General features: G+C 34.5%; 1 protein-coding gene across 2 annotated transcripts in view; it reads right to left on the bottom strand.

Moving 5' to 3' along the window:
* The window catches only part of LOC138693450 (zinc finger protein 665-like), a 28,255-nt gene extending 4,819 nt beyond the window's left edge, over positions 1-23,436 (bottom strand). The window contains exons 1-4 of one of the 2 annotated variants that reach the window (XM_069817421.1): positions 23,072-23,436; positions 20,140-20,237; positions 8,419-8,556; positions 3,364-3,501 (exon numbers count right to left, since the gene is read on the bottom strand). In XM_069817421.1, the coding sequence (XP_069673522.1) occupies positions 3,364-3,501; positions 8,419-8,556; positions 20,140-20,232 (369 nt within the window). In that variant the 5' untranslated portion in view covers positions 20,233-20,237; positions 23,072-23,436. Of the gene's footprint in view, positions 1-3,363; positions 3,502-8,418; positions 8,557-20,139; positions 20,238-22,470; positions 22,567-23,071 lie in introns of those variants that run through there. The other variant, XM_069817420.1, reaches the window with a different exon arrangement.
* Between the last annotated feature and the right edge of the window lie 1,801 nt (positions 23,437-25,237).

The following is a 25,237-nucleotide window of genomic DNA, read 5'->3' as shown; positions in this document are numbered from 1 at the left end:
ACGACAGAAAATTATTACAGTGGAATAGGGATATCCTATGCGAAGTTTTACCGTCAGATGGCAGGAGCGTTCCATGTGGCGCAACATGTTGTAGGGCTATCTTTTGTCATATGCTACAGTTGATTACGTTGTCCCGCCTGTTGGTTTTCTGTGCGTGTCAAAATTATACTTACAGTTATTTTGTATAACCTAGTACAATTTAATATAATTCAATATTTTTCTTACCTCTTAATTTAATTTAATTTACAATAAATAATAACGTAAACCTGTATAATATTGAGCGATTCCCCGAGATGGATGGGGAAATCTGCAGTATGCAGAATATAAATACGAATAAATTGAATGTACATGAACCTAAACGAGAACTTGGAGAACAATATGCACGAATAAAAAAAAATAGGAAATATGTCGAAAGTGAATATTGACCTCTTTAATAATTAGTATTTAAGAACCGTACGCTAAAAACAGGATATGCAGCCACCAATGTGTTTTTTTTATAGGGAAGAGACTATAGAGATTGAATTCCTTGTATTTTTTTTTTCTGTAGTTGCAGAAAGATTAAATGCAATTTTTAATAGGATGGTATAATATGATCGCAATAGTATCACGATTAGTAGTGTGTTTTGTGGGTTAAGGACATGCAGTTTTGAATACTGTGTGGGATGATTTTGAAAATTTGAACATAAAACATGGCTTTAATAATTAGGGTATAGTACATTAAAAACATTATTCACGAAATGGATTTCACTAGGGATCGCCCTGGATAATAAACATCCCAGTTTATCGAGAGTTTACTGCAGGCATAAAATTCGGAGACTCGTACAAATACCGCATATAATCTAAGATAACATAGCTCGCTGTCGAGGTTGCATGTTTTTATTGATTTTTCTTTCTCCTCTTCCAAAATGAAACTGTAGTCAACAAATCCTTACTTGAAGTAGTTACTTTTATTTAATAGCTGGCACTTTCGAGGCGCAATTTAATTACTTGTATTTTTTAAGGTTTGAAGCATAGCCTATATTGAGAATATTTGCATTTTTGCCCTTCAGATTGTGTTATCAAATTTTGTTTGTTGTAGTTTAAGTATGTAGATTTAATAAATCTTTTCACAGAGTAATACGTAGATTTAGTAACAGGTCTGTAAGTAGCAGTGCTGCCCTTCTTTGCTAGTTCATCCACATTCTCGTTTCCCATGATTCCACAATGGTATGATAATGTTCTACAAAGGAAATATATTGGAAAATACACAAATATTTAAAAACAGGAGGTGATAAACAGATGAAGCCAGGTGACAATGTTTGTAGACAACTCTAAAGCAAAATCAATTGTTTGGAAACAGTAAACAGTGTTAAGAATTTTAGACAAAGATACAGAGAAGACAAAAAGAAGTAGTGCTCTTAAGAAAAATATTTTTTCAAACATACTATGGCAGACGTCTCAATAGGGCCTCCTCAGAGCACTTCCTCTACTCTCTATTTTTTTATGTAAGAGTGAAACAAGATGCTGGAGCAATTCGTGTATCTCCGGATGACGTCATTGATCACGTCGTTTGAATAGATATCTGCAACTGCTACGATGTTGTCTCCATCTCCGAGGATAGAATGTCCTTACTACCGCAAATGTATGAAGAAATAAAAGCTTTCATAGGGAAAGCGAAATTGTGGGAGTCGCAAGTTTCAGTGGATAACTGTTAGCACTTTATTAATTTAAAATAAATCCATAATAAAACTGTTACCTAATTTGAATCAAGACCAGTGTAACAAATATAATGAAGTACTGAAGGACTTGATAAAAGAATTTGAGACCAGATTTAAGATTTGAATAATTCTAATTTAAAGTAATTGTGAATTTCTAAGATGTTTTGGTTATTGTTAATTATTGGAAATATTACGAAACATGTTATTTAACTATTATTGTAATTAATATCGACGTATCCTAAGAATACGTACCTTAACAACAAACAAGTTTAATTGTAATTTAATTATTATTGTATAATTGAATTTTATTTTATTAAATATAGTATAAACTTAAAACAAAGAGAGATACCAAAAACCATTTACTAGAAATGAAGTATTGTTGTCGTCTAGTCAACAGTCCGAAGACAGGTCTGAACCTCACAAATGATACCAACAAGGCACCACTTATGAGTCAACTAGGCCAGAAGATAATGGGGTATGGTGGCCAATTCCTTGTACCGAAATAATTAAGTAACATGTATGGCTCTTCATGCTTCAGATGTCTTCTTCTTACTCATTAATACATAACTAAAAAATAAATTTATTTATTTATTATTATTATTATTATTATTATTATTATTATTATTATTATTATTATTATTACTACCGCAAACTACTTGCGAAATTTTATTCCTTCCTAAAACAACTGTCTATTGTGACAGTACAACTCAAAAGTGCAGCTTTGTGGCATTTCTCCCGTGAAAGTTACAACTTAGCTCACTCATGCTTGTGACATGAATCAACGACCGGCTATCTTCGGGTATTGCGCTTATCTCTTCAGCTGACTACGCAATCGCACCTCCTCATACTCATCCTCTTTCACAATAGCCCTGCCAAGACTCTGGAGTTCGTTACCTGCTAGCATCAGGGACTGTCGAAATAAAATTGAATTCAAACGCAAACTTACTAGGCACTTGGTCAGTAATTGAGACTCGTTCAGACGTGGTTTCTTGTAAATAGTTCTCTTAATCTATCACAAAATATTTCAATATCCGGTAATTTCATTACTATAAATTTTTGTTATTGTAGGTTTAATCTGTAATTCAGTAAATACAAAAATATTCTTTGTTCTCAACTTCTATGATAAAATGTCTAACCTTCATTAATCAGGTAATCTTGTCGTACTTTAATTTTTATTGTAATTGTAATTGTAAATTTAATGTTAATTGTAATTTTATTGTTCATATTATAGTTGTAATCCCCTGGTAGAGGCCTTATCTCTACCAGGTTAAATAAATAAATACTACTACTACTCCGGGTTCCTTAAAAGCCAGTAAGTAAGTAAGTACTACTACTACTACTATCTACATTTGCTCTCTGTAACAACTTTTATGCGTTGGCCTTGAGATGCCTGCTCTATGGGAATGTGTTGCTTGGCAACAATTAAAAGTAAGCATAAATAAGCAATTTCCTTTTCATATTTAAAACACAAACCGAGATAACACTCCAAATTACTTCTCTGCAACCTGACATAACTTGTAATAAAATAGTAATAAGTGTTTTTGTTTCTATTATAGAATAAAAGCCACTACAAGTACTGTAAAGAGGTACTGTCTGTTACAATCAAAATACAAGATAAACACTGGAAGAACACGAACACAAAACGCATTCCTTATGCTCCACTCACCTCAGGTTCATGTTTCAACAAAGGGAATGAAATTGGCACGGGACCTTCCTCAAGATTTATCTCAGTTATATGATCTTGGCTCTGGTCCTCATATTCCTCCTTTATACCAGTCACATGCTGATCCCCAAGATTCCATTCCTGCGGTACAGAGAGATATCTTAAATGAACAATTTATTACAGTGTTAGAACCAGTGGCGTACGGTGCTATTTCTCGGTGGGGAACAGATCAGAAACAACACTAAAATAATAATAGTAATAATAATAATAATAATAATAATAATAATAATAATAATAACAATAATAATAATCTATATTATGATTTAGCAACATTACCAATTCCTTTTTCTTTCCTTCCTTTACAACTTAATCAGAAAAAGAATATGTTAATATGAAACAAATTAATGCTATTATATCGATATTATTATTAGGACTAAATATATATTACCTTTAACTAAAAATAAATAAACCTAAATTAAACCTACAATTTACCGCTTGACGAGTACGTAGTTAACCATTTCACAGAATTATAGTAACTACTTTGAAAATGTCTTGTATAAGGTTTTGTTTTAGTTTAATTTCTGCAAGGAGAGGAGTAGGTTTTCCATTCAAAATAACCGCGCTTTTCTCAGCAAAACTAAACGCTCTCGACTTCAGCTGATGGATAACACAATACTCGCTATCTTGGTTCGCATCAGGGCGCTCGCGCTGGGTCTCGTTGAAGTTGGAACAGTCAGGAGTAACCTGTTCCATTGTCATTATTTCGTTAGATTTAACTCAGGCCGTGAATGCGTAAATCGTACGTATTTTTTTAAGAACTACTGTATAACTTCACACACAATATTATGTAACACGAAAAACTCTACGAACTTGTTTTCCGAATTATCACTATATAAATAAACTAGCGTGATGAAACAGTATATTCCACACTCCTCAATACTCCGCGAGGGAAGAGGTAACTTCTACAGCTTCCAGTGATACTCGCATAAGTTCGTGTCCGTTCGAGCCTGCTTCGGAGAAAACATTGCTTGAGACTCCCACTCACATCACCACAGCAGACGAGAAGGGTCGAGTCATTTTCACTTCACTGCAATAAACCTGCTAACGACAGCTGTTTTCGCAAGAAGGCCTGTCCTTTATAATGAAATATATTTCACAATCTCAGTTAAGGGGGCAGGGAGGAAGGGAACAGCCTGTTCCCTCTGTTCCATGAAGGAACCGCCACTGGTTAGAACACGACCTATACTGTTTTCGCTGTAAAAAAAATCCTAATGTAAACATAAGCACGTTGCTGTCATACCCGTAATTGGCTCCCAGTCGGAACACTCACATGATGCAGGAAAATATAGTTCGTGTTTGGAGACCATAATCTTGTATTATTTGAAATTAAAAATTTGAATTATAGTTGCTAAATACGATGAAACATGTAACTTCACTCATATGTGAAACGATATGTAAAAGAAAAGCTACATTTATATTTTGTTTGGTATTATGAACGCAGATGAATACCAACAGTAATACCGAGGTAGTCTGTTCTTGTAACAAGCTGGCGTCACTTGAGCTCCTAGTTGTTCACGTGGTACGTGGTACTGAAGTATGGCGTCTGCATCCTCGGTGTGTGTGGTTATTAAACATAAGAGTGGAAACCCTCTCAAAAGCGGAAAAAGATAGTCTTCCTATACAATAAGTGAGTTGAATCCAACGTTTCCATTCAGAGCAAGTCAGTCAGACCGCATGTTCCAGCTGGAAGGGATAACTGACGCTGTTGTGGACCGTCTCGTCATAAATCCTGACGACGATAGTTCTGACGGCTCTGATTTGGAAGGAATAACTCCTTTGTCCGGCAGCGATTGACCTTAAGTTTAAAATAACTAATTATAAAATAAATGTTTCCTAAGCAAACGAATGCATAGTAGTGAGGTTAGGCTTACATGACGAGTAACGGGAAATGTTTAACATGAAACAGAATGTACAACAGGAGGCGGGAACACGTACTGAGAATCTATGGCGCCAAACAGCGGCCAATGAAGCCCCACTTCAATCACGTGCTATTGTTTACATTAGGATTTTTCTTACAGCGAAAAGATTATATATTGTTATAAGCTGCTCTCTATTTGTTGGTATGTCTCAGGATGATCAAAACCCACAACACGTGCTTTACATTATGACGAATAGAATCAGGATTCATATCAAAATGTATATTGTACCACTATCCAGCTAAATTAAAGCAGACGCTTGTACAGACTCTTATTATGCCTCATTTCGATTATTGCGACGCTTTATTAAGTGATCTCAGGGTGGATTTATCCCAGAAACTGCAACGTGTTCATAATGCGTGTGTTCGTTTCATTTGTAATGTCCGCTACTACGATCACATTTCGCCTTCTTTTGATAAATGATTGTGGCTCAGGTTAAATGAGAAGAGAAAGTTACATTCCCTTTCTCTCTTATACCGAATTTTGCACACCTCTACTCCCTCCTACTTATCTGTCCAATTCCACAGTCTTTCTCGCTATCATAACTTAAATACTCGGTCACAATATAACACACTATAAATACCACTCCACATATCATCTCTTTATTCTTCATTTTTCACTGTTGCTACTTCTCGTCACTGGAATTTTCTACCGCCTGAAGTCAAGGGCTGCCGAACTTTAATTTCCTTTAAATGTAAATTAGAAAAATATCTTATGATGAGTTGCCAGACCTAATGCGTTGTAAATATTTAATGGAATGTGCTCCAGTGTATTTATTTTTATTTAATTTTTTTTGTTTCCTATTTTTATCATCTAAATCGTGTTTATTTATCACTTAACGCCAATATGTATCAAACTGTATTTTTTTTTATTATTAATCTATTTTTTGTTTACATTTTATTCAATTGTCGGTTTCTGGTTTAATTATGTAAATCCTACTTAATTGTAATCTAATACTAACATGTATACTAATGTGTTTATTTTTATTTTTACTGTGTACATTTTTTGTCACTCGTATTTGATTCTAAGGACGTTAATATGTATTCCACTATGTTTATTTTTATTTTATGAGGTAAATTTTTATGTAACTACCTCTTTTGATCTCATGTACCTAAATTGTATCAGTATGTAACTACTTAATTCCGATCCAGTTTTATGTTCAACTATGTAAGCAAGTTTTAATCCTGGTTGAGTGTAAGAGAAGGCCTTATGGCCTTAACTCTGACAGGTTAAATAAAGCCATTATTATTATTATTATTATTATTATTATTATTATTATTATTATTGTTATTATTATTATTATTATTATTATTATTATTATTATGAATGCAAAAACATTTTTCAAGTGCAGTTTCAATTAATTAAGAGTTTTTACTTCATTTATTTAACGACGCTGCAACAACTACTAGATTATTTAGCATCGATGGGATTGGTGATAGCGAGATGGTATTTAGCGACATGAGGCCGAGGATTCGCCACAGATTACGTAACATTCACATTATGATGTTTCTAATTTTACGTTTCTCTACCTGTATTAAAATTAAATGCACTTCACTGACAGAATAAGAGTAAATCAAATAAACAATAGTTTCATGCATGCTGTACTTGCACGTATCTATCAGAACACATTGCAGAATTTAGAATCTATTCTGAAATCCACTCAAAATCAGCTACATATTTTATCGCAAAGTTACAAAATATCTTTTCTCTACTGGTAAGATAATGTGCTACAAAGGATATATTGGAAATACGTAAATATTTAAAAACAAGAGGTGATAAACAGATGAAGCCAGGTGACAATGTTTGAAGACAACTCTAAAGCTAAATAAATTCTTTGGAAACGGTAAAAAGTATTAAGAATTTTAGACAAAGATACAGAGAAGACAAAAGGAAGTCGTGCCCCTAAGAACAACATTTTATCAAACACACTATGGGAATGTGTTGCTCGGCAACAATTAAAAGTAAGCGAAACAAGCCATTTCCTTTTCGTATTTAAAGCGAGTTAACACTCCAAAATTACTTCTCTGCAACCTGACATAACTTGTAATAAAATAGAGTGATAAGTGTTTTTATCCATGACCATAACGCAAAACATGCCTTTACTAAATACTTTTGCGTTTGTAATGTAGGCTTTTATTCAACATTACTTTATTTCACTAGTGAGACAAAGGCTTTACCTCACAGTTTGAACTTTATCTCACAGTTCATTAGTATTTTCCTAGTACCCCGACACACACGTATACTTTTCCATTGAACTATTACTCAAGAAGTTAATATATTAGTTACTAGATGTCACTACCTCTACTTCTTTATTACCATTTTTTAAATATACATACACTCAATCTCCTTCTCTTTTCTCTATCTACTACGTCGTAATTTATGCATTGCATCCATATCATCTAATATGTATTACTTTTTTAATTTGTAACAATTTACTTTTTGGGAAGCGAGGAGACTTGAACCTGCGACGTTGGGTTTATAGGATTTTATAATATTATAACAGGCGTTAGTCAACTGAGCTAAACAGACACAATGATTAATTATGTTTTAATATTCCTCTTAAGTTTACAGAAGTAAAATGTGAAATTATTTTAATCACATTAGTCCCATGAATACTTCTAAAAAAATCCCTGAAACTTCAAAAAGATGAAAATACACGTTTAAAATGAAAAAATATATAATTATAATTATTTATTATAATTTGTTATTTATCCAACGCTTTAGATACCATTCTTCACTAATCATGGCCTCCTACATCATGACCTACCTAGTACACGTATCGATTCTAAAATCCATGCCATGATATGTGATTATATGAGGAATTATTTTCAACATACTTTCTTTTATAAAACATAATTTTTCGTTATGGTCATGGATAAAATTACGTATGGTACTTGTGAGCGTGATCTGTCCACTCGCGCAATAAAGATGCACTTACCTCACAAGTACCATAAATAACTATTGTCTCTATTATAGAATAAAAGGCACTACAAGTATTGCTGTAGAGAGGTAGTGCCCGTTACAATCAAAATAGAAGATAAACACTGGAAGAACAGACCTGTATTTCTTGTACTCCACTCACCTCTGGTTCACGTTTCACCACAGGGAAAGAAAATGGCACCGGATCTTCCTCAAATTTTATCTCAGTTTTGAGATCTTGCCTGTGGTCCTCATATTCCTCCTTTATATAAGTCACATGATGATCCCCAAGATTCCGTTCCTGCAGTACAAAGAGGCATCTTAAAAGAGCAGTTTCTTACAGGGTGTCAGAAGACGACTTCTATTGTTACAAGCTGCTCTCCATGTGTTGATATGCCTCAGCCGGATCACAACTCATAGCAAGTGTTTACACTATGACGAATAGGGTCGGATTTCACATCAAAATGTATATAATATATGTAAAAACATTTCTCAAGTGCAGATGATTTCTTCGAAATCACAGACGTCATAACAAAGCAAAACTATTTCACACACAACAAATACTATACCCAAACAGAAGAAGAATTGCCAATGGGATCACCCATATCCAGCATAATAGCAGATATATTTTTACACAACATAGAACAAACATACATACTCAACAATGAACACAACAAATATGCAGACAACATAGTATACTGGCACAGATACGTAGACGACGTACTCATACTATACAAAGGAAACTAAAGACAAATACACAAACTAAACCAATACATAAACAAATTACACCCAAAACTTCAATACACACTACAACTTGAAAACAACAACTCCATAAATTTCCTAGACATCACAATAACAAAAATTGACAACAAACACACCTTCAAAATATACAGAAAACCAACCACCACCACCACCACCACATACACAACACATCTAACCACCCCACACAACACAAACATGCTGCATTCAGGACAATGGTACACAGATTACTCAACATACCCATGAGCCAACAACACTACAATGAAGAAGTGAACACAATCAAATACATAGCACAAGAAAACGGTTACAACCCAAACATAATAGACAACATCATAACAAGACAAAACAAAAACTTAACAATCACAAAAACACGCAAAACACAACAAGAACACAAGAAATACATCACACTAACATATGAAAACAAAAGCACACATAAGATCGCATCTTCATTCAGAAAGCAGAAATACAACATAGCATACAGAACAGAAAACAGACTACAAAGACATCTCAACACACAAAACATACAAAAAAATACAACCACACAGGCGTATACAAACTCACATGTAATAGTTGCGACAAGTTCTACATTGGACAGACAGGCACATCATTCCAAACACGCTACAAACAACACGTTAAAGCAATAACCATTGGACACAATACAGCTACATACGCCGATCACATAACCAATGCTAACCATACATACAACAACATAAATGCGGACATGGAAATCCTACACATACAACCCAAGAACCAAAAACTCAACACACTAGAACAATACGAAATATACAAACACACTTAAACACGCCCCGATCAAATTCTCAACACACAGATCAATTTCAGTACACACACACACACGCTATTTGACTCCATTTTTCAACACCTTTCAACAATCAAACGCACCCATATAACAGGCAGAGAAGTTCGAGATGACGCCGGGATCTAGTAGGCTCTGAGAATGGTGTGATGAAGCACCGAAACAGCTCTAAGATGCAGAAACTTACATAATTAACACGAGTAAGTCCGCTAGTTAATCAATTACTTAATTGCTTTTACTTGAGTTATTTAACGACGCTGCAATAACTACTAGATTATTTAGCATCGATGGGATTGGTGATAACGAGATGGTATTTGGCGACATGAGGCCGAGGAATCGCCACAGATTACGTGACATTCATATTATGGTTCGGGAAAACCTCGGAAAAAACCCAACCAGGGAATCAACTGAAGCAGGAATAGAACCCGTGTATGAGTGCAACTCCGGATCAGCAGGCAACCACCTTAGCCTCCTCAGTCACACGAGTGGCTTCAATGAAGTTCCCGGGGAAGAAAAATAATTTGTTAAAACAAGTATAAAACTATAAAAACACAAAACTTAAAGAAGAAATCTGGAGACAAATATCAGGTGATATGAAAATAATATTTTGATGAGCTTTAATAGTATAACATAACATTATATAACATTTGAAATTGTATCTATATGTTATAGCAGTTTGCAAAATTTTAATGAGAACATAGCAAAGAATCCGCTATAATATCATCAATTGCAAATGAGTGAGGTCCAGGGTTGCCAGATGCCCCGATTTGGCGGGACATGTCCCGATTTTCATATAAAAATCCCGAGTCCCACTTCGATTCGAAGCGGGACGCAAAAAGTCCCTCCTTCAGAAAATTAACATCACTTGTGTAATATTCTCATTACCTAGTAACTATTTTCTTCTAGGTCTAAATAGTTACATTAAGTGTAAATTAATTTTCGTAACAATGTACATTTGCACATTGGAAAAAAAAGATGTTTAGGCAAGTGTCAGGTATGTGACAGAGAATTCAGTGGTGAATATGATATTATTTCTTAACATTTAAAAAGAGACGTTCATCAGAAATGCCTGGTACAGAAAATGCTGAAGGTCAGTGATAAATATGTATATAAACTCTTAAAATGTATACTGCATGTCAAATGGTGGTCGCAAAATAAATACGAATTAAAATGTCAATAAATTTTACGCCATTGTAAACAATTAATAATTTTTTTTTTTTGTTTAATAATGGTCGACCAGCAAACTTGCTATACAGACCACTGTTAAATTATGGAATATCACATGCAGAATATCATGCTGAGGTTGGCTCTAAGGGTCCTCTAATTAATTTAAATTAATTACTTAATCATTTTTGTGAATTATGTGAATAAAATATGATGATTATGAAGAGTCGTCAGTATCGCTAAGAAGGATGTCTTGAGGAAGTTTTCTTTTAAGTCTAGATGGCTGACAAGATCTTGCTCCAATGTTATGTCACAGCTCCAGGAACGCCAGGAAGTTTGTTGAAGAAAGATTTTGACATTCAATGGATGTACTGTTCTAGTGGAAGAATTCCCAATTCTTGATGCAGTTGTTGATTTCTTACAAACCAGGGGGCATTTGTTGCATTACGCAGGAACTTGTTCTGGAGATTTTATTTTATTGGGTTATTTTACGACGCTGTATCAACATCTAGGTTATTTAGCGTCTGAATGAAATGAAGGTGATAATGCCGGTGAGTCCGAGGTCCAGCACCGAAAGTTACCCAGCATTTGCTCATAATGAGTTGAGGGAAAACCCCAGAAAAAACCTCAACCAGGTAACTTGCCCCGACCGGGATTCGAAATCGGGCCACCTGGTTTCGCGGTCAGACGCGCTGTCCGTTACTCCACAAGTGTGGACTGTTCTGGAGAACTTGTAGGCGATGCATGTGAGTCTTATTTGCTGTCCCCCACACTGGCCTGCATAAGTTAAAATAGGTCGTACAAGCGAGGTGTAGAGAAGCATTGAACAATCCAATCCAATTGGTGAACGTCTATTAACCAAATGGTATAATTTCCGAATTCTAGAAGAGGTTAGTATCACAATACGAGTTATATGGGCATTCCATGTAAGTTTCGTGTCTAATAATATTCCCAAATATTTTACAGCTTCTTGACTAGAGAGCCATGTAACTAATTAATAAACATTGAAATTTAATGCATTTCGTGACATGTGATGCCATCTTTTGGAATTTGTACTTTACAATTATTAAAAACAAACAGCTTGGGACATACATGAGCCAGAACTACTGTTAAGTCATTACCTTAATAATTAGGCATAACATATTATTGTCACAAGTCCTTCAGAAAGATGCGAGATGTGTAAGTACAAAGTAATAATTTAAGTTAGCCAGATAAATATTGTTTTTCACAGTACGATCTCTTATTAAAATTGAGATTCTTATTAGTCACTTCAACTGCACGCAGCCGGATGATTTTTATTCCTTTTTTTTTTTTTTTTTTTTTTTTTAAAAAAAACGTAAGTGATGTACATAAAGAAGAAAGTATGCCCCTACTCGGTGTATCTAAAATCTGGCAACCCTAGTGAGGTCCATCCGCTTTAAATGCAACCTATACATAGCATCATCCAAATCCGAAATAAATGTCGAAACTCGCCAATATATTCGTGAGATAAAATGTGACGTCTTATCCAGATTTTTCTGGCTTTAATTTTAGGCTTACATTTTCTTTTCGTTAACATACTATGTTCAAGCAGGGGGACAAGACTAACTGTAGTAACTATATGGAATATCACTTTTGTTGACGTCGTACAAAATTTTGTCGAATATCCTTTTGAGAAGATTAACACCAAGTTATTGGGGATCATCAGTGTGATTTCAGGCGTAATAGATCGACTATTGATCAGGTTTTTTGTATTCGACAGATATTGGAGAAAAAATGGGAGTATAAGGGTACAGTGCATCAGTTATTCATAGATTTATAAAAGGCATATGACTCGGTTAATAGAGAAGTTTTATATAATATTCTTATTGAATTTGGTATTGCCAAGAAACTAGTTCGATTAATTAAAATGTGTCTTAGTGAAACTTACAGCAGAGTCCATATAGGCAGGTTTCTATCTGATGCTTTTCCAATTCACTATGGGCTAAAGCAAGGAGATGCAATATCACCTTTACTTTTTAACTTCGCTCTAGAATATGCCATTAGGAAAGTCCAGGATAACACAGAGGGTTTGGAATTGAACGGGATACATCAGCTTCTTGTCTATGCGGATGACGTGAATATGTTACGAGAAAATCCACAAACGATAAGGGAAAACGCGGAAATTCTACTTGAAGCAAGTAAAGAGATAGGGTTGGAAGTAAATCCCAAAAAGACTAAATATATGATTATGTCGCGTGATCAGAATATTGTACGAAATGGAACTATAAAAGTTGGAGATTTATCCTTGGAAGTGGTGGAAAAATTCAAATATCTTGGAGCAATTGTAACAAATATAAGTGAACATGGGAGGAAATTAAACGCAGAATAAATATGGAAAATGCGTGTTATTATTGGGTTGAAAAGCTTTTGTCATCTAGTCTGCTGTCAAAAAATCTGACAGAATTTATAAAACAGTTATATTACCGGTTGTTCTGTATGGCTGTGAAACTTGGACTTTCACTTTGAGGGAGGAACAGAGATTGAGGGTTTTTGAGAATAAGCTTCTTAGGAAAATATTTGGGGCTAAGGGGGATGAAGTTACAGGAGAATGGAGAAAGTTACACAATGCAGAGCTGCACGCATTGCATCCTTCGCCTGACATAATTAGGAACATTAAGTCCAGACGTTTGAGATGGGCAAGGCATGTAGCACGTATGGGCGAAACCAGAAATGCATATAGAGTGTTAGTTGGGAGGCCAGAGGGAAAAAGACCTTTGGGGAGGCCGAGACGTACATGGGAGAATAATATTAAAATGGATTTGAGGGAGGTGGGATATGATGGTAGAGACTGGATTCATCTTGCTCAGGATAGGGACCAATAGCGGGCTTATGTGAGGGCGGCAATGAACCTTCGGGTTCCTTAAAAGCCAGTAAGTAAGTAACAAACTATGTTCATATAACTGCATTTCGTCATCATCTGAAGATTCAGATTCAACTAGTGGCGTTCATACATAATTTGTAAAGTACGACAATACACTAAAATACATAACTTGTATTATTTCCCCTAATCATTGATTACCACAATCATAAAAATAACCTCTTCGCCTCTTTCTCGCTAGCGACATCTCTTCAAGTGTGTAACGGGCCTTAGTGCGAAATCTTATAATAGCAAAATTATTTTCAGATAGCTTAATTTACCATTCAGTGTCGTGTAACGGATACAATATTCTTCTGATGCTTTATTAATGCATGATTTTCCTAATTTTTTAGTTTTCACCACATTACAAAGGTACACTGAGATGTAATTGCACTTTCTTGGTTGTCGTAACGTCTTTGCACATACCCACGTTGTTGAATTTAACCTATAACGTAATGAAAATTAAGGAAAGGGGCATAACTTATTAAAAGGGTTAATTCCAAACATGAATTACCTGCTTCTTCATTATATACGCGCATGATAGGAGTCATCTTCCAAAACAACACATTAGAAAGGGCATAAAATGAATACGAAAATAATTTTACATCTGTGGAACAAGAGAAAAAATTCTTATCTTGTGTGTTGAACTTTTATTAGATATATATTATTTTAATGTACCGAAGTACATATGATATTTCCATGCAGATATTCTGCGTCATCATACGATGAAAGAGTAATGGAACGGAGAAAAATTCTCTCTGGCGCCGGGATTTGATATGTACTTCGGTACATTAAAATAATATATATGATATGCGTAAATCACTTCGTGATATAAGACGGCGCTTATTCCATCGGATCCCGGCCAACTAGTCACTCATAACGAGTGCACCTCAGCACATGTGTGGACTTCGGTCCTACTTTCATAGACATCTATGACGTAGTGCAGAGGGCGGCCACTAGAGGGAACCCAAGATTTGGAGCTTAATCTGAGACGATTCTGTCCGACGCCGGGGTAGTATCCAGTGTAGTTTAGTGGATATAGCATCAGCACGTAGAGCTGAAAACCCGGGTTCAAATCCCGGCGCCGGAGATAATTTTTCTACGTTCCATTACGATTTCATTGTATGATGACGCAGAATATCTGCATGGAAATATCATATGTACTTCGGTACATTAAAATAATATATATGATATACGTAAATCACTTCGTGATTTAAGACGGTACTTATTCCGTCGGATCCCGGCCAACTAGTCACTCATAACGAGTGCACCTCAGCACATGTGTGGACTTCGGTCCTGCGTTCATAGACATCTATGACGTAGTGCAGAGGGCGGCCACTAGAGGGAACCCAAGAGTTGGAGCTTAATCTGAGACGATTCTGTCCGACGCCGGGGTGGTATCCGGTGTGGGTTAGTGGATAAAGCATCAGCACATAGAGCTGAAACCCCGGGTTCAAATCCCAGCGCCGGAGAGAATTTTTCTCCATTCCATTACTCTCTCATAGTTTTATTAGATAGTTCAGTGTCTCATTTTGAAATTTTAACTTAGGTTTGTAGAAAAGTAAAAAAAGACTAGGCAGTAGTCCCATATGCAGATACGAGCATTAAGATGATTTGTTCTGTATATCCAAAAAAAAAAAAAAAAAAAAAAAAAAAAAAAAAAAAAAAAAAAAGATACTAATTAATACAAACGTTTGTTTGGAAAAAGTCAAAGTTAGGCTCCATAAAGTCAAGAGCACCACTGTAAATTTTATAAAGGCTGAATAGAAGGCGAACATGATTTTACATACGAAAGTATTGAAGGGTTCAGAACCATAGTGGGCCAAGCGCCATTTACTAAAACAATAAAAAACAAAGGTTAAAATGAAATTATTACCACAATTCAATGGAAACATACAGCAAGCAATATGAAGTATACACATTAAAACTCAATGATATGTCAATCTTCATTGAACTAAGGTTTTCACTTAACTTTAACCTTTGCTTTCTCCGTTTTTAACAAATGGCGCTTGGCCCACTATGGCTCTGAACCCTTCAATTAGGATAAAATAAAAAGAACAGAGAACGTGAGAAGGAGCTTGTAAGTAATATCTTAAAAAACTTGCTTTGATGATGTTTTAAACACTGTTTATTATTAACACAGACAAAAAAAAGCAGAGATCTCTGTTGGTTTAAAAATTAATGTCATGATACTGATTTTAAATGTTATGTTGAAACATGTTTTAATTAAACGATGGTGTTTTAAACAATTTTGAACACTTTGTTTAAAAACTTTTATTTTAAACATCCCAACCCTGCTCACGAGAGAACCCAATTCCCCACTTCAACAAAATAATCAACAATCTGAACAGAGAATGATATTACCTGGGAGGAGTCCCTTATGCGACAAAGCACAAAAACAAAATATGGCCGCTGTAGTGGAGTGAGGTCAATTTTATTTAATGTTAAACGAATCACGTAGGTACTAAAAGGTATTAGAAAACTGACATAAATCAAGTGGTGATTTCAATTTAACTCTACGTTCAATCCATTAAAATTGATAAAAAAATACAAATTATCACAAATGTTGGCCGTGGCAGGCCAGTGAACAAATGCCACTTATGAAAGAGAATCGCACTGAACATAAAACATTACCAAATTCAACCAAGCCTATACCTCATGCCTTATGAAGACAACAAGTTAGCGAATACTAATTTCTGAATATCAATTAATTAATATACTGCTAAGTTGCTCGACCTTCTATACTATCCTACTGCAACTACGTCACATCTAAATGTGTGGTGAAACATGTAGGCTAATTATATTTTACATAGATCAACTCTTGTAATCTTATAAATTACATTGCAAGCCAGCGCATGAAGTGTCGATCCTGTACAAAGTTCACAAAATACGCTTTATTTTGGAAAAACCACAAAGAAAAAAATTATACACATGTTAGGTAACTAAAGAGGTTGTAAGTTGATGTTGAAGGACATGTGCTGAATAATAATAGTAATAAATAATAATAATAATAATAATAATAATAATAATAATAATAATAATAGTAATAATAATAATAGTAATGATAATAGTAATAATAGTAATAATAATAATAATAGTAATGATAATAGTAATAATAGTAATAATAATAATAATAATAATAATAATAATTTACTTATTTATTTATTTATTTACTAATATTTATTGTGCTGCACAACAGCCTGGGGCCAATAACATAGTTAAGGCCATAGGGACTTGTCTTCCACGCTACCAGGTGACGAAGTATACAAGCAGTTAAAAATTTAACAAAAATTTAAAGAAAAGAATACTAATATATTGCAAGAAAAATAATAAAAATAGCATAATGAAATCGACATTAAACAACATGAAAATAATACAAAAATAGAAAAAAAGAAAGTAAAATACATTGGAATATAGTAAAAGCAATTCATTTAGTACAAATGGTTAATATGGAAAACGTAAGGTAGAATATTACAAAATGGAATGTAATAAAATAATAATAAAAAAGAAAAATAAAGTCTACGATAAAAAGGCTATGATAATAAATTCATCAGCTGGTAAAGAGAACAAAAGGGGAAAGGAAGGAAAAAAACACGCACGCACGCGCACACACACACACACACACACACACACGGTCTTACTAATAAAAACTCTATATACAGACGTTTGACTGTCTTATAAAGAGTAGCTCGTTTATAAGTCGTGTGTAAATTCCTTACTAATCTAATAATCATTACATACGTCGTGTATAACAGTATAACTGTTACAGTTACGTCATAGTTTCGTCATTACTTCGTTACGAAAGGTAATAGAATATCTGAGGTTGTCTATTGCAATCGTTAGAGCGCTCTAGTGTGCTGTGTTAAAGTATCGATAGTACAACTGGCTCTAATCGATTGCAAGACTATATTTTGGTCAAAGAGTACAAGCTAAAGCAATATTATTCTAATTATTCTGTGCTCTTTGGTGTATTTTTCTGTGGTTACAAGGTATCCACCATCATAAAATGACAGTCGATAAGAACAGCTGTTAGAGGGGCGGCCATTTTTTCTCTATATACAACGCTTAAACAAGGTGTTTCGTGTATATAACTACTGCAAAGCAATTCCCATTGTATAGTTACAGCCTGTTTATACATCCATCGCTTATGCATGGTTTATTAGTAACGTTGTCTGTGTCAACTCTGCGTAAGTCTGGTATAAAAACTATACACGGTTTATTAGTAAGACCGATAGCCTATATATTTACAAAACTATCGCAGAGAAAAGGGCTTATAACTGAAAGGAATCTGAATTGAAAAAGTGCAATTTAAATTTATTTTTGAAACTAGACAATGTCCGACAGTCTCTGACATGTTGTGGTAGAGAGTTCCAGATGAGCTGCGGAGACAGTGAAAGATGAGGGAGTAGAGGGATGTTCTGTGCTTAGGAATAGAGAGTGTGACATGGTGTTGTGAACGAGAATCTATTTCATGATATGAGGACAAATGTTGAAAACGAGAACCTAAGTAGCTATGCATGCATGCACCATATGCATGCTACAGATGTCAAAATGAACTTGACCTAGAATATGGCTTAGTTTATAACAAAGTATTGCATCAGACATGTAAAATATTAAAAAGTGAGAATGGTTTATGAAAGAAAGTTTGAATAAAGCTTCCTGTAAACCATATGTTAAATTAAGAACTCTGATGAAGTCGGCCTGGTTGGCGAGTTGGTATAGCACTGGCCTTCTATGCCCAAGATTGCGGGTTCGATTCCGAGACAGGTCGATGGCGTTTAAGTGTGCTTAAATGCGATAGGCTCATATCAGTAGAATTACTGGCATTTAAAAGAACTGGGGTACAAAATTCCGGCACATCTGGAGACGCTGATATAACCTCTGCAGTTGCGAGAGTCGTTAAATAAAACATAACAAGAAGAACTCTGATCAAATCTCAAATGCCTTATCCATGAATGATATGTACAAGATGTGCTATGGTGACAAGGAAGACGAGAATCTGCAAGATTTATTTTTGTTGGTAATTTCCTAGAAGACGGGCAAAATCCAACATGGCTGACGAAAACTACCAAAACGTTCTGCCAACTATGAAGTTAGAATGTCACCAAACGTTATAAAATCAAAGATGGAAAATCAAACATATATTCATATTTTTAAGGAAGAAAAAGCCCTTCGAAAAATGAAAATATGTTTAATTTTTCATCTTTGATTTTTATGGTGTTTGGTGGCATTTGAACTTCATAGTTGGTAGTACTTTTCTGCCAGTTTTCGTCCGAACTTTACCCCCACAAATCACTAAAACACAAAACAAAATCCCCAATAATTTATCACCTAATCAAACAAAATTCAATCCTCATTGACGTCTTCAAAGACAACCACTTCACTTGCATTATGACACAGGCTTCAAGGCAATCTAAACTTAAAGCATGCAGCCAACAAAGAACTAAACCACCACTTTGTCGTACAGTCAACTTCACATAACTAAACCATGTATTTACACAAAATGAAATTCTCTTTGAACTCTTATTACACCTTAACTTGTACGGAAAATTCAATGAACAATTCCTTGGAATCACAGGAACAGTTTTCTCGTCAACAATCGACACAATTTTTATTCACCAGCGAAAGAACTGAACCAAAATCGACATAAAATTTAATACTCTGTTCTATGTTCACACATCTTTCACAGATATCATAAAATGACAAACTTTCAATAGCTTTACCCATCAGACACAATATAACACCACTCACGTCAAACAACCAAGAACAACTTACTGACGTCATTATCCATTCAAAATTAACGAAAATTCTACAACACATGATGACAGCTATAACCAATCAAATCGAAGGAAAATCATAAAATGACAAACTTCCATTAGCTTTAGCCAGCAAAACAGTATAACACCACTCACGTCAAACAACCAAGAACAATTGACAACGTCATTACCCATTCAAAATTAACGAAAATTCTAGAACAAATGACAACTATAACCAATCAAATTGAAACATCATCAATGCGACACCTCGTATAAAAACCTAGAACTAACATATAAAAGTCACTAAAAATCACTAACATTTAACTCTAAAGTAAAACAGTTGGTAATACTTAGTACATCCAACCAGGTGCCCGTCTTCTATGAAATTACCTTTTTGTTTCATTAAGTCCATTGAATATATATTTGAGGGATGAGCACTTTTTGTCGTAAGGTAAACTTATATTTATATAAATGTCGCATACATAAAACAGATAGTAAGGGCTTATAATATACCTCTAATATAGGTTTCTTCTCTTCCTCAGCTGTGACGTCACTTCTTTCTAGAGGCAGTGGGTTGACCTCAAGTTCCACCTTGATCACATCCATCGTAACTGAAAGAATTAAGAAACTTACATCCATTTGCAGATTGTAAGCTGATGGGAAAACGTCTCATCTCGTGAGCTTGTACCGCGAACATGGAGTACTATGTTACGATCCATATGAATATACTAGATATTTACGCGGAAAGTATATGTCACTGCAACTAAAAACCAATTCTTCAAGACTATATGCATGTGACACCTTCCATTGAAAAAAAAAAAAAAAAAAGGTTTAGCCTCCTTAGGCCCGTAACACACTTGAAGAGTTTTCGCTACCGAGAAATGTGTTGCGAGAAAGAGGCGATGAGTCTTCCTCCACATAATTGGAGAGATCTCGCTATCACAGATCACACCTCGCTATGATCGTCTATGCACTGCCTTCATGCAGAAAGCATTTTTCTAATTGTAGTCATCACTCGTTGGAGGAAATATTATAGGTTATGTATTAACATATATTGTCGTACTTATATATACTCGTATAACCTGTAAATATATTGTCGCACTTTACAAATTACGTACGAAACGCTTTGTTCAATCTGAGTATTCAGATGATGAGGAAATGGACTTACATGAACATATTTTGTTCATGAAAAAAGTATGCCTAAAATTAAAGCCAGAAATATCTGAAAATCACATTGTATCTTACGAAAATAAGGGCGAGTTTTGGACACTGGTTTCGATTTTAATGATGATAGATTTAGGCGTTATTTCAGGTTCAATGGACCACAGTTTTTTGCCATTTATGATAGAGAATTCTTTGCTATATTCCGATTAAAATTACGTAAACTGTTAAGACATATAGATACATTATTTCAAATGTTTAATCAATACTATTAAATCTCATCAAAATAAAATATAGCCTTATTTATTTTCAGATAATCTGATATTTGTCTCCAGATTTCTTCTTTAAGTTTCGTGTTTTTATAGTTTTCATCCCGTTTATCATATAAATAGGCCTACGGGTGACATCATACAAGTTCGATAAGTTCCTGACTGTAATTATCAGCCAACTTTCCTTATTTTCAAATAAAAACAATACAATTCATCGCCACCTGTGATATCTTTTTCTACATTCAATCGTCATAAAGAGTATAAATGTCAAACATCTTTGGTAAATGAGTCAAGATAATTCGCTGAGCTACCGATTCCAGCGAGAATCTCTTCCAGTGTGTGGACGTCCATTTGAATTCATGTTATCAAATTTTTTATTTTCTCGCAACATATTTCTCGCTGGCGAAAACTCTGCAAGTGTGTTACGGGTCTTAATTGAAGGAATTATTTAAGTGATATGAGGCCGAGGAATGTAAAAATTATACAAGTACGTTTTCTTTCGCGTGTGTAGTGGACAGATACCAAATTTCACCCTTCAAAATTGCAGTGTATGAGTTTTAAGACACCCTATATGGGATTTATATTATTATGCACCGGTAATCCAAAAATAGCGAATAAAACAAACAAATGAGTAAATATACATACAGTGAGTGTAGAAGGTCTTCATACACCAAAATATTTTAACTACCAAGAGACTTATATGCGGGGTTAGTAAAAGCAACAATTACTTTTTTCTAAACACGTATTAACATAACTAAAAAATTATATGAACATGATTAATCAGGACCAATTCTGATAATAGAAAATAATTTCTTCTCTAAAAAAAACTAAACACACAAAAGCAAAGAGTGTTCGTACAGTTACAAATTAAGGTCCCATTCTTCATCATATAAAAGAAACTGATACTTGGTAGGATTTTCTTTTTTGTCCACAACTTTTGTGAGACGTCTTAAGATTGATGTCACCAAATTTGTAATCTTGGAAGGCAGAATTTTATTCCATTCTTCTAAGAGAGAATCCTTCAGATCCTGTTTGTTCTTCAGTTGCCATTCTCTGAATTTGGAGTCGAGATTTTCCCACACATGCTCAACGGGATTTTATATCTGGTTACAATCACTAATATGCAAAAGATCCAACCCAAGCAACGATCATACACCGATAAACAATAATAGTGGGTAGCCGGATACTGTACAAGAATACTCAAGTCTTAACAGTTTATGACTATAGGAAGATCTAACCCCCATAATTGAACTAGATCCAATATAGCGAATGAGTGAGTTTGATACCATAGTTCGAGGAAATACTAACAAGACCAGTAACAGTAAAATATCGGTACGTATAGTCAAGTAATATAATATACCGTAACCAAACTAGAATGATAATATATTCAAGATTATAACCCATTTTTACTTACAATATAATTATACACTTCAAGGAAATGTATTTCAACGTCCCTAATTATGTAAGATGCAGAGATGCTTGCGCATGTTCACTCAGATCTAAATGGCAGTGACAGTATAAAGTATAAAGCAAGCGGTGCAAGCAAGCGGTGCATAGACATGTTCATAAAGGGGAAATTAAGTTTAATTTATAATGCTATTGCAATAACACTTTATTGATAGTAATTTTTGTTCTTACAAATTTCCTTGGTTTCTACAAAGGGTAGTTTGCACGCAATGTAATCAGAAATGTTTCAAACACGCCTGCATTTTGTCCTCGCACAGAATTCGTGTAGGACGGAAACAAATTGTCGTGATATTACAAATTGACGTTTTCACTTGCATTTTGCATGCATCCACAGATTTTAAATATTCAGCGTGTGAATTTGTGGATCACTTAGATCAACAAAGTTATGTTCATGGCTGATAACTAAATGATTGTAGGCCTACATACATTTGCATAGGATAGCCATTCTTCAGAAACGATGCGAGTTTTGGGCAAATTGTACCCCGGATTATGATGACTTCCAATGTGGGAGCCAATCAATCTTAAACTTCTACCAGAAAAAAACTTACCGCTTTATCTTTCCTGGTCTCCAAACACCTAGAGGCCTTCCATACATTCTCACTCATGTGACAGTTACAACGGAAGCAAGCCTACTTGCTGTCCTCAATTTTCACTGCAATTTGATCACCATTTTCGTCAAAACTTCTAATCACACCCGGCCAGCATCATGAAATATTTCAGTATATCCAAAATTCGGTTGAACGAGCGTTGAGCGACTTCCGCCGATTTTGCAATAGACACCTACCCATTTAGGTTAATTTCAATTAAGAAACACGCCAAACGAATTATCTTTGCACATAAAACGGATGGTCCCTGGACGAAATTATGGTAACTTATAATTATTTGAATGCAACAGAAGTCAGAAGTCTTGCTAAAATCGGCGGAAGTCGCTCAACGCTCGTTTCTAGTATTACCACAGTCTAATAGATACAGTCGCGCAACTTCAACACTTTTTTTGCCAACATTCGCGACACTAGCGCCCAAGCGGCAGGCAAGGCACTGGTCATAGGGGTGATACAGCCAGCACGTGCTTTAAAGGGATGCGAGATGTTATAATAACGTTTTAATCATGCGTCGGAATAAAGGCAATGTGTGCTATGACGAAAACTGCAGTAACAACAAGTTTAAATCTCCGAATTTGTCGTTCTTCAGATTCCCTAAAGACCAAGAGAAAATCATAACTCAGTCATAACCAATAATCCACGTTGTAGGTAGCCTACGTATTGTGTTCTATAAAACATTTATTATTTATCAGTTACCTATTTGTACGTCAGGAAGGACAGTTTAGCCTAAATAAAAACAAAGTAAATACCTGTTACAGTATATTATTTTTTGCAGAGATCATATGTGTAAATGTGTAACCATTCCGATTTTGGATAATATATCTACAGTTTTTAATGCACGTAATTCCATAATTTTTGTATTCGTGTTTTTTTCTTTATATTTTTCAAAAGTTGAATGTTATATAGCATTCAAGTAGGTATCATGGTGTTAATTTTGCAACATTTCATGGAGTATAGTAATCCTTTTGCAAAATATTCACTTCTTGAATAAATCCAGACTGTGTCGATAAATTTCTGATGTGTTGGTGTAGATTCATGTGGAAGACGTATTAAGTTCTCAAGAAATAAAAGAGCCTTTTTAAATTTAATATAATAGCAATCTTTTCTGTAATAATTTGCATGACTGTTATTGGTGTTGATTTTACATTCCCAGTGATTATTTGAGCCGTTCAGTGCAGAAGTGGTGTAAGTCAAAATTAGGTAATGAGGTTTAAAGTAAAAATTCTGTAAAATACAGCGCAAAGTAGCAATTAATATATCCTTCGTGCTATTCCCTGACTATTAATAGTTTAAATACATTCAATATTAACTGCGACTTTGCGCTGTATTTTACAGAATGTTTACTTTAACCCTTATTACCCATTTTTGACTTACATCACTTCTGCTCTGAAAATAAAATTAGGCCTACATTTTCTGAGTTAATTGAAGTTACAATTTTTCAATTTTTTCAACAAAATTGTGTGTTCATTTATTTGTTCTCACCTACGTCATATTAACAGTAAGTGCATGTAAATTACGTATTATATAGGTAGGATAAGTTAAAATTAGGCATTATGTGTGAAAACTGGAAATGTAATGTAAAATGCGGTAAACTTGGCATAAAAATTTAAACCATACATCAGCACTATTTGTGACTCAAAATAATAAAGGAAATACCGGTTCTTAAGAAATGGAAAAATAATGAACTTCATATTAATGTTTAAATCCTCCCCTTTTCTTTATTTTCAAGTTTATCTCAGCGGCCGAGTTTACCGCAATTTGCGGTATGCAAAATCGTTAATTTCTCAGGAAATAGGGAGAAGAGTTCACCACGCGATATGCCCTACAATTTTGAAGCTACTAATTTTTACTCTTCTCACAGGAAATAGAAAGTTCCAATGATTCATAAATATATTTAGGAATGAATTGAATTAACCGACCACGCACGAACAATTATATTATTTCAAACCATGATATGTGATCAGGGCCATGATTCAGTTGTAAAGAGCAGAAAGAATTAAGTTTATTCCCAGCTTCTGAAACTTGTAGATTAACTGCGTATGAAATTCTTCCAGGATTCTAAAGTAGAATTAATAAGAACCATATACACTATAGCATAAAAATATAAAATAA

This window comes from Periplaneta americana, chromosome 17, assembly GCF_040183065.1.
Source record: "Periplaneta americana isolate PAMFEO1 chromosome 17, P.americana_PAMFEO1_priV1, whole genome shotgun sequence".
Classification (NCBI taxonomy): domain Eukaryota; kingdom Metazoa; phylum Arthropoda; class Insecta; order Blattodea; family Blattidae; genus Periplaneta; species Periplaneta americana.
Note: the sequence above shows the minus strand (reverse complement) of the source record. Positions and strands in the feature narration are given on the sequence as shown.